Source organism: Bufo bufo, chromosome 3 (genome assembly GCF_905171765.1).
Source record: "Bufo bufo chromosome 3, aBufBuf1.1, whole genome shotgun sequence".
NCBI classification, from domain to species: Eukaryota; Metazoa; Chordata; class Amphibia; order Anura; family Bufonidae; genus Bufo; species Bufo bufo.
The window spans coordinates 327,824,313-327,836,072 of NC_053391.1; the positions used below are offsets into that span (position 1 = coordinate 327,824,313).

Genomic DNA, 11,760 nt, shown 5'->3' on the forward strand with positions numbered 1-11,760 from the left:
AAAAAAAAGTTAGATAAGGGTAATCATCCATTTGTTTTACCCTGATGTGCTACTGATGACCTGTCAATGAAGTGGACTGTACAGAACCATGTGTGAGGAGCTATCAATTGTTCTGAATAGAAGAATGCTGAGCAGTGCAGTTAGAAATGTCCACCATGCTGTAGGAATAGCACCTCATCTGTGGGATCTGTGAAACATTTGAGTAGAGGATCCTTAAATGGAACCTTTTTATTTCTGTATATGAAAGCACTTGATATCTAGTTCATCTATCTCATGGCATAGTCATCTTTCAGTTGCATTTTGTACCCTATCCAATAGTGATCTTGCTATTTCCAAAAATGCCATTACCAGGCAAGTAGTTTGTTTAATTGTATCATGTGTTTCCAGTAATTAAGATTATTAAGCTAGTGCCCACAGCCTGCTCCAAGCCACTCCGGTCCTCTGCACTGCACTGCCTCCACTGTCTCTGTCTTCTGGTCCCCATACTTTTTCTCCCGACTGGCTTCAGCCATGATGTGGCCACAAGCAGCAAGTCACCACTGAAGGCAGTCATTGGCTGGAGCAGTGAATGTGACCATACCGCCAGATGTAAACATTGAGGAGACCGGAAGAGGGAGACAGTGGGGCCAGCACGACTGGAGAGGAGTGGAGCAGGTAAGTATGAATCTTCTGTTTCAAAAGGGCAGACTGCAGAGTTAAAAATCATTATAACTAGAAAAAGCATTATAACTAGGGATGAGTGAACACAACATACTGCGCTATTTTGTCCATCTTTCTAGTGGAAACTGCAACTGAGGCTCCCTAAATGTTGAATTGTTCTATCCAGTAAATCAACTATTTAAACTTTTTAAAGATGGCATTTCAGGATGACTTTTCTAGTTTTGACATCCTTGTCTTCCAAGAGCCATGGCCTAAACATTTTTTTTCTGTCAACATAGCCATAAAAGGGCTATTTTTATGTGGAACAGGTTTTAGTGGATACACTTTTGGAAAAATATTTCTTGGGGAGTGAAATTGAGAATAAAAACAGCAACTCTGCAATTGTTTTTCTTTTTATCATTATTATTTTTAACATCCACCATGTAGTATAGGAGACATAAGAACTTTATTCTCCAGGTCAATACAATTACAGCAATACCAAATATCTGTCAGATAACATTTAGTATTAGTGTTGAGCGCGAATATTCGAATAGACTTCGGATAAAACATCGGAAGTCGATTCGCATAATACTTCGCTTGAATACTGTACAAAGCGAGCGCTCCGTACAGTATTAGAATGTATTGACTCCTATGAGCCAAAGTTATTACTCCGCGAAGTTTTGCATGACTTTGCATAATAACTTCATAAATCAATTTCTACTGTAATAAAATATTTCCCGAACTTGGGTTCGGTTCCAACTCGGGTTCAGTTCCCGAGTTCGGGAAATAGTTTTTTACAGTAGAAATTGAATTATGAAGTTATGTGAAGTCTCGCGAGACTTTGCGAAGTAATAACTTTGGCTCATAGGAGCCAATACATTCTAATACTGTACGGAGCGCTCGCCTGTCCTCAGGTTGAGCCAACAATATTATCCTGGTGGTGGTCCATCCAGTAAATCAGCTGATTCAAGGTGCCGCAGTGCTACATTGAGCTCCTCATCCATTTGATTGTTTACTAGAAATTACGGGGCTGTGCATGGTATAAAATGAAGGGGTGCGGCTATACATTTTGTAGTCTGGAAAACACTTTTAATAAATTGTATTGATGCATATTATGTGTCTAGAAGGCAACAATCCCATTTATTCCTACGGAATGAAAATCACATGAATTATTGTGGCATAATCACATTGATCTGCTCAACAAATGCTACAAAATACATAGTACATCTTTTATGGTAATGGCTACTTTTTGTGCCAAAGGCAATATATTGTGCATTTAATATTTTGTTTAGAGATGAGCAAATTTATTGAAAATTCGAATCGGCTGCTTCGCCGAATTTTAAATTTTTTTTTTCTAATTCTGTTATTTAATGTATTAACATAGCACACACAATTACACAAAGGATTTTTTATGGTAACATAATACATTTATATAAAAAATATATTCAACTAAAATAATAGAGTAGTCTTTTCTGAATGGTGATGAATAAAAGCATTTTGTATTTTTATCTCATTGCTTGTGCAAAAGAATTGATCTTACAGATTATTCGATGGGAATGTTATAGCAATGTAAACATTTATTATGTTTCTTGTCACTTTATTACTTCTTTATATAACATCAAGGTGAATAAATACAGTAGTTACTCTCCCACTCCCAGTACTTGGTTGGGTACGTAAAAGTTGTAATAGTGGCCTTCAGTATATATTTTTTTAAATCTGGCTTTTCTGCACATGGCATTATGTTTTTGTGACTATTTTGAGTTCAAGGGTGAAGAAAATTAGGATGAGCATTTTACACATCTAGAAGAGGTATGATTTTTACTTTCTCACGCAGCTTCCTTAGTAGGTAATTTATTGCAGCCATGCTGGATGTACCTCAAGATCTCCTTGCGGTTGTCTAGGATAGTGTCAAAACTCTCCTGAAGCCTGTTCTGCTGATCCTTCACTCGTTGTTGAAGGCTTCTGATCCATCTTAGAAGAGCCAGTCTCCTATACATTATCAATTGTGCATGGTGTTTCTCTTTTTCTTGCTCCTTTAGTTTTTCCTTGTCTTGTAGACTCTGGAAAGCTTCCGTCAGTGTCAGTGTGAGGGATTCTGAATCTGATGAGGATTCATCTTCAGAGTTCTCCATTTCAGGATTCTCCTGTTTAGTGGATTCTAAAGTAGGAGCTTTGGAGTCCTCCCAGGTAGTGTCAGTTATACTGTCAGGACTGTCAATGCTAAGTGAGCTGCTGGCATAACCGTTGTCTTCTAATGGTGATCCTGGCCATTCGTTGCATCCCTTTGTTGTCTCTTGAGCTGGTGTGTCCATTCCTAATTGCATTATTTCTGCCCCTTCCGGGGGGCTTCTGACTTCTTCCTCTGAAGAAGACAAGCTGATCCCTTCAGACTTGGCAGCCTTCAATTTTACCATTGCATTCTTCTTTTGATTGGTTCTGTTATCTTCTAATGGAATTTTGTCACTGTCTTCATTTAGTTTATCTTCCCAGTCACCTTCAACTCTCTTCTCCTGCCTCCAGTTTTCATTTTTATCATATGCCTCCTCCAAAATGTTAAAATTAGTGTCCTGTTTCCTCTCTTTGTCACTGGGAAACGGTATGCTTCCCAGAGGCTTAGTGCCATAAAAAGGAGACTGGTGAGGGCTGCTTTCAGGTTTCTGTATGGCAAACATCTCTGCACACGTTGTTTTTCCTTTACCTGTTAAATTAAGTACAAGAAAGTCAGTTTCTTATGGTGGATTTACACTGCACAATTGTCAAGCAGATTATTGGGAATGAATATTAGTACAAACATTCTTTCCAAATAATCTGCCCATGTAAATGGGCTGCTGATCACCAGATGAACTGGCACCCGATGAAACACTTGTTCATTAGGTGAAATGATATTTTGTGCAGCACATTAAATCATCATTTCTGGGCAGCAGATCATGTTGTGCGAACAGTGATCTGCTGCCCAGAAACCATCACTTCTTCCCATAGAGTGGAGGCAATCACTGCATTTAACATCTTGCAGTTTTTGCACTGCCCACCAAGCCTAATAACAGGGCCACTTCTTGGTCTGTACTGATAACTTTTAAATACTGTAATATTCCTATATTCAGAAGGCCCCCAGCTGCCATGCCAAGTACCATGCCAATTGTATTTGTGAGGTGCCAATCAGAGGACAAAGATAGCTCCCTCCCTCTCAAATAGCTCTCAAATTGCTCAGATGCGGCAGTCGCTGTTTCAGAATAAGGGTGTAAATAAGGAATAACACTATGGGGGTCATTTATTAAGAATCATAATAAGCCCTTTAGCTAGCAGTGGATCTGCCAAACCTATATAGAGGCGCCCGCTCTACATAACTTTGGCATATCCACCGCCGGTCTAAATGTAAGACATCTTCATTGCTGGCTTAAATTTAGACCATTTTCTATGCCTACAACAGGCATAGAAAATGATGAATGAGACGGGCCTACTGCCCTGTCCCCTTCCCTGCCCACGCCACACCCACTTTTTTAGACCTGGCATGAGCAGGGATAAGTCCCATTTTGCAGCGCAAATAACCTTTGTGCTGAAATCTAAATCAGAAATACACCAAATATAGGCGTATTTCTGGTAAATGACCCCCTATATCTTGCCATTATATCACTTATATTCTGAATTGTTTAAAAAGTTGCAAGGCTCTATTGGCTCCATTTCTGATTGGCAGCTTTCCCTGAACCCAGCTCCACAGTGGGCAGATACACTAATACGTATCATGCTCAACCAGCACTCAAGATCCAGTGTTAGTGAAGAGGCCTATGCTTCCTTCACAACTCCATAGACTTCTGTGGGCATCAGCTGTAACATGATCCCTCAGTGAACTAATCTTCACCTCTGACTCTTTGAAGACCCAATTTTAACAATTAACTGAGTTATCAGTGCAGGAATACTGACGGTGCCCGTCACGACTTTGGTGGTCTGGCGAGCTGGTGGACATGAGGCGCAAATCACAACCGGGTTTGACAAGTACGGGTTTATTGAGAGACAACGCGTTTCGGGGTGCGCATGACCCCTTTATCAAGTCTGGTGTGCTGCAGCTGTAGGTGCAGCTGGATGTTTGCTGTTCGATTAATGCTCCCCGGTCACTTTTACTGACAATGTAGTACAATGCTTTGCCAGAGATGAATTAGATATGACTGAAGCGCTGTGGCTTTGCTATTATACTTGGTCAGGCAATGCTGTTGCGGTGGTGAGGCTGATGTAGCTGGGGTATTCTGGCCCGGCTACTACACGTGGTGCGTGCTGTAAGGACACAGGACCACAGGACACATATTTACCCTATGAGCGCCTTTCTCATCCTGTGGCCACATATTTATCAGTGCAGGAGGCAGGGGAGAAAGATTGGAGGCTGATAAGTGGAGAGAGAAGCTTTTTTTCCTATGATAACATATACTACAAAGTTTCTTGTGCATATATTTAAAAAAAGTTGGGACGCTGTGTAAAATGTAAATAAATGTACATAAAAAATGTGATGATTTGTAAATCTCATAGACCCATATTGTATTCACAATAGATCAGATCATATCAGATGTTGAAAGTGGGACATTTTACCATTTCATGAAAAAATGAATTTATTTAGAACTTGACAGCAACAACATATCTCAAAAAAGTTGGGACAAGACCATGCCCATCACCATTGTGTAGCATCCCCCTTCTTTTAACAACAGTCTGCAAATGTTTGGGAATTGAGGAGACCAATTGCTGGAGTTCTGGGAGAGGAATGTTGTCCCATTCTTGCCTGATGTATGATTCTAGCTGCTAAACAGTCCTGGGCCTTCTTTGCTGGATTTTTCATTTCATGGTGTGACAAATATTTTCTATTAATTAAAGGCCTGGCCTGCGGCAGGCCAGTTCAGCATCCGGACTCTTCTTCTACAAAGCCATGTTGTTGTGATGGATGCAGTATGTGGTTTAGTATTGTCTTGCTCAAATATGCAAGGCCTCCCCTGAAAGATACATTGTCTGGATAGGAGCATATGTTGTTCTGAATCCTCTGTATACTGTTCAGCATTGATAGTGCTTTTACAGATGGGTGAGCTGACCATGCCATAGGCACTAATGCAACCCCATACCATCAGAGATGCAGGCTATTGAACTGTGCACTGATAACAAGCTGGATAGTTCCTCACCTCTCGAGCCCGCAGAACATGGCGCCTGTGGTTTACCCCAAAAATTTAAAATTTGGATTTATCTGACCACAGAACAGTTTTCCATTTTGCCTCATTCCATTTTAAATCAGCTTTGACCCAGAGAAGATGGCAGTGAGTTAACATATGCCTTCTGCCATGCAGTGATTTCCAGTACAGAATCATGCCTGTTTTTAATGCAGTGCTGCCTGAGGCCCTGTAGATGACAAGCATCCAATATTGACCGTCAGCCTTGTCCCGCACACAGATTTCTTCAGATTCTCTGAAAGTGCTCCTCAACTTTTAGACAGTTTTTTGCAGATTGGTGAACCTCTGCCCATCTTTACTTCTAAGAGTTTTTGCCTCTCTAACATGCTAGTGTTCTACACAGTCATGTGACTTAGTTGCAAAGTGCTCCTCCAGTTGTTTTTATTAGCACCACTTACTTTTCTTGCCCCTGTCCCAACTTTTTTGAGATGTGTTGCTGCCATCAACTTCTAAATGAGTTAATTTTTTTCAGGAAATGGTAAATTGTCTCACTTTCAACATCTGTGTTCTGTGATCTATTGTGAATAAAAGATGGGTCTATGAGATTTGCAAATAATTGTTTTCTGTTTTATTTACATTTATTCATATTTTACACAGTGTCCCAAATTTTTGGAAATTGCGGTTGTACAAGTTTCGCTCGTACTATTGAATTATGGAAAAAATAATTCAAGTGACAAGTATTTCCAGCTATTGTAACACATTTGTTTAGCTAAATACAATATTTCTTTCAGTACAGAAAAAAGGGTCTTACATGTCAATAATTGTTTGCTAATTTTGGAACATGATGATTTACATTAGAGTGTATCATGAGTTAACACTGCGCTATTATACCCTGGAGGATATCAAATCTGTATTAGTATTAAAGTGAAATTTATAGATGACCTTTATAAATTGTGCCGCCTGACTAAAGTTAAAAGGCTTCATTTTCAGTGTTTATTTTTGCTATCAAATAGTTGCTTAGCACAAGATACAGTTTATCCTTTAATGTCAGTCACATGTATAGTGAGATACTGAAATAGAAGCGCTAATCAAGTTAACAGAAGGAACCACTGTTTCTGTAAGAAACACAAGGGTCTTTGACACCTCCCCGCATGGAGAGGTCAACAGTCCTTAAACAAGGGTTTTATTGTTTTCAAAAAGACAATTTTGTTCTTTTTAGAATCATTTATATGGTAGGAATGGTAAACCATGTGTCACGTGCTACATACACATCTATGAGCACAATGGGGCTGATTCATCAATGCTTTTATACCAGTTGTATAGTGTAAAATATGTAAGTTATAGTTTGCCACTTTTTACTCTCACTATGGTAGATAAAAAGCTCAGGAGACTGAAATGTCTGCTTGAGAAGACCACCCATGATATAGACCACCAGATGACAAGTGGTTCAATTTCCTTTTTCCATATGTTTATTTGTCCTCTTTTTTAAGTAGACCATGTGTGGTCATCGCAAAGAGGTTACCATACTTTTGTGTAGGTAAATTTGGGGCATTTAAGCCATGACCTGGGCCTGACCCAAACACACGGGAATACCCACTTCTGAGGGCAGTTTACATAATAAACCCCAGCTATTTCTGAGCCAGGACAAGCAGAACTTGGAATTGTCTCTAAAAACTTGATTCAGAAATGCTGGCAACCATGCATTTCATTGTATAATATTTGGTCCTAATCACATGACCAAATTGGACATTCATCCAGCCACAAATGGCAGGACAGGGCAAACTTCACACAGAATTATATAATGATAGTTTACACAGACCCATTGATTTGTCAGTACATATGGAAATAATTTCGCCTTTAACTGGCCAATACGAAACACTGATTCATGTCTCCTAACTGCCAATGAGATATAATAAATAGTAAACCATCTACCCATGTATGCTACCATTACCGCTTAGCCCTGCATGTCCTGGGGTTTCACCATACATATCCCCCATGCTACTATCATATTCTATACCGTGTTACAGCTCAACATTGTAGGTGGTCATTTCTCATTATTTATTGATGTGGTTGAAAATTATGGGGGAGATTTATCAAACTGGTGTAAAGTATAACCCATAGCAACCAATCAGATTCCATCTTTCGTTTTCCAAAGGAGCTATGAAAAATGAAAGGTGGAATCTGATTGGTTGCTATTGGAAAACTAGGCCAGTTCTACTTTACACCAGTTTGATAAATCTCCCCTTATATGCACAATTTGGCCTCATTTACTAAAACTAACCGTAAGACTCTTTGTTGCCCAAAGCAACCAGCAATTAAAAAATATGACGGCTGAACTGATTGGTTACTATGGGCAACAAAGACCACCTTACTGTCAGACAATTCTTCTAAATGAGGTCCAATGTATATGTACTTGTGGATGCTGTACATTCAGGTTCACAATTGTCTTAATGCAACAGTATCTAAAGTGACAATGAAATTAAAACCTATCCCATTTCTTTTTACTGTGCGACTAAAAGTAATATATTGCTTCCTGTTTAAACTATGATAAAAAGGGATTGGTGGGATTACTGTTAGGTAGTCCAGATAGATGTCTTCCTCCATAATTACTACTTCAGCTCAAGCGTCTGGTTCTGGAAACCTCCAGAAGACATCTGCAGGCATATCTGTACCAGTAGCTCCTGGGGACATGATGATGCCTTTAGGTTCTCTTGGTGAATGTGGTCTTTATGGTAGGAGCTCAGCTATAGGAGGCGGGAGGAGGTGCTGCTGGAAGCTGACATTGCTTCCTTCCTGCACTGATTGCCTGGTGCTGAAAGGACAGCGACTGCTGCAGCATCCTGCTGTATACAGTATACCGTGCATCACTACAACCCCCATCCTGTACACATACTGGAGATAGGGGGAGCATGTATGGATGGAAATGGAACAGAGATAGGAATAGCACGTATGGATGTGAATGGAAGAGGAGCACAGCAGGGCATTACAATCTTTTCTAATATAAATCACATATATCCAGTGAAATCCCCTAGTAAATGCACTAAATGTATAGGATATAATGCACTCTATTCACACTGCATAGAATAGTCCCCAATCACCCACTCTTATCAGGTGGACTAAAGGTGTTATGTAAGTGCCCCACCCCCACCCTGCCAACAACCTGTTAATAGTAAAGGACCACACTTATATGTCACCATGTGTCCCCGCAGTGTCTCTAGCAGCAGCCAGGGACAGACCTACCTACAGTATGTGCTCCAGCTGAGGGTCCAGGCTGCTCCTCCTGCTGCAGTGAAGGCTGGGAATGCTTTCCTGTGCAGGATACGTCAGTGGTTACACACTTCCTATGTGCAGTCAGCCCAGACCTTCAAAGCTCATCCACTCTCAAAGCCAGATTCGTCATTTCCTAAGAAAAACCCCATTGTTAAGTGCTGCTCCCTGCTCCAGGTCATGTCTGCCTGTCGGAAAAAAAGAAGAGACTGAGATCTGCTGTCTAGATACATACAGAGGGATGAATGCAGAGGGATGCTCAGATATGTTGCCTGGGCAGGGGCATTTTACAGGGAGAAATCACTCCTGTCCTCAGTCCCCTGGCACAGCAGGGGTCAATCCTTTATCTTAAATTCCTTCAGGCATAATGTAGAAAATACTTAGATATAGTGTACAAGAAACACAAATAATATGTGTATAATATTATCATGTTTAGCTGCCTGTCTATGTCTATATATATATATATATATATATATATATATAAAAAAAGGGAAAGTAGCGGCGGCACTGGAAACAAGCAATATGGGTGCTATGTCCAGGGATATTGCTGCTTACCCCAGATGTACAGGAACGAAGAAAGGACAGCACTCCAAGTAAAAATATACTGGTCTTTAATCACCCATGCAGATGGCAACGTTTCAGCTCCAAACAAGAGCCTTTTTCAAGCAATTAACACAGTGTATGCTGGGGTATATATAGTCCAACCCCCATTACATCATGATACAATCAATCAACAATAAAATATACAATTTAAAGTGCAAAAGTGCATATACAATCTCCATATGTAAATACAATTGTGTAATACCCATAAGTAAAAGATGATATAATAATACATCAGAAATATAATATATGGTGTACATATTATGACCTACAACGAGGTAATTGGTGATAAGAGACAGGTGTACACAATAATGCAAGTAATAAAAATGATGATGCCGCAAAGAAAGAAAGAAAGTGTTGACATACCCAGCGCCGTCCACCGCATCAAACATGTCGCATATCAATCGAACCGGCGTTCGGAAACAGATAGTGCGCAGACGCCAATCGCGTCCAGTCACGGCATGACGTCACCAACAATAGTTGCGGAGACACGCGCACGGACATGCGCACTACTGCCAAGAAGCTCGGTCGGCCATATTGTAAAAGGTCATTGTGTCCCACCACTGTGTATGCGCATGTCCATGCACATAAGGACAGGACAGCGCAACACGGGAATACAAGCCGTGCTATACAACAAGTATGTAAAGAGGGGGCAAGGAAGGGCACTGTATCTCAAAGGACACAGGTCCCACCATCCATGGGCGAACAGTGGAGACCGCAACACAAGTGTCACGATCCTCACCCAGATCACCCACAGATCCCCCCAAAACAAACATGTTTCAATATACCGCAGTGTGGACTGACACAAAATGTAAATCGAGGCGATGAAAAACTAGCCGAACCAAAATAACAAGTCACAATGAGGGCACTCATATAGACAAGTGAGGACATGTGGATACAGTGTATGTGCACCGGGTACGTCACACATCTTGATTCCGCAGCATCATTCCAATCTGTGAATATAAAAAATCTGTGAATATAAAAAAGAAGAAGAGAGAAAAGAGAAGAAGAAGAAGAAGAGAGAAAGAAGAAGAAGAAGAAAGCATGAATTAATCACTATTGCTTCCGACACGGCGGAGATTGACCTTACATTACGGTCAGCTATGTCCGCTGAGGAGTATTCGCTGTTTAGCGATAATGTTGGTGTTCATGTAACACGAACCAAATTGGAGCTGGAGGAAGGAAAAAGGTCAAAGTGGAATCGTGACTCCGATGATTATAAAAAAGATGCTGTTTACACCTGGCAGTCTGATAGCGGCAATTTTAATTATAAAGATCCCAGGAAGAAGAAAAGAAATACACCTGCCACCTCCACTTTATCTTCCCCTTTTTTAGGGAACAGTATGGATCCAGAAAGGAGAGACGTGGGCGGACCAGAAGAGGGGGTCGTCGACATCGCAGAACCGGTCAAGCCCAAAATCAACAAAACCAGAGCACAGACCACAAAGTCACTGGTGAACAAGAGGAGGTGACGGTGATTAACCTGTCATCCAGGACGCTCACCTCTGCTCAAGTGAGTGTCCTGAATAAAGGACTTTCGTTTTGTCCTATGTCTGTGCCTAACTGGTTTGAACTGGACACTGACCTTCATGCTTTTTTTCGCAGGATTAAACTCAAAATGTGGTTTAACTCTAAGACACGGATCGCGGTGCCTCAGGTTAGCGAGTTCTCCCTGGGCCGCCTCGATCTGTCTCTGAAAAGTAACTTCACTCCATGCATTAACGAGGCCTCGATTGATGCATTCATTACTGCAGTTAAGTCTGATGTTTCTGCCTATAGATTGAGATGTGACAATGTTGCCTTTAAACATCCTAACCTATCTAAATTTGAAATAGAAGCGCTAGACCAATTAAGGAAAGATTCTTCCATAACAGTCAAGCCTGCGGACAAGGGTGGCGCAGTGGTCATCATGGACACCGGTAAATATGTGGCTGAGATTCAGCGTCAGCTGGATGACACCAATGTCTACTCTGTTCTTCAATGTGATCCCAAGTTTGAGATTGCTAGACTTATCCAGAGATGTTTGGCAGACGCCATGTTGGCAGGCACTATTGATGAGGACTTGTGCACTTTTCTCACTGTAGATCATCCGGTGACCCCGGTTTTATATATACTT

At 40.8% G+C, this 11,760-nt stretch overlaps 1 protein-coding gene across 2 annotated transcripts; it reads right to left on the bottom strand.

Annotated features, from left to right (window-relative positions):
• Positions 1-1,547: 1,547 nt before the first annotated feature.
• On the bottom strand, positions 1,548-9,086 carry C3H1orf216 (chromosome 3 C1orf216 homolog). Of its 2 annotated transcripts, none has more exons than XM_040424383.1 (2): positions 9,018-9,086; positions 1,548-3,337 (listed from the first exon to the last, which is right to left on the bottom strand). In XM_040424383.1, exon 2 carries the CDS (start codon positions 3,309-3,311, stop codon positions 2,466-2,468), a length of 846 nt encoding a protein of 281 aa, XP_040280317.1. In that variant the 5' UTR covers positions 3,312-3,337; positions 9,018-9,086; the 3' UTR covers positions 1,548-2,465. The 2 variants fall into 2 exon arrangements, with proteins under 2 accessions (XP_040280317.1, XP_040280318.1); XM_040424384.1 differs by having other exon boundaries at positions 9,022-9,070.
• Between the last annotated feature and the right edge of the window lie 2,674 nt (positions 9,087-11,760).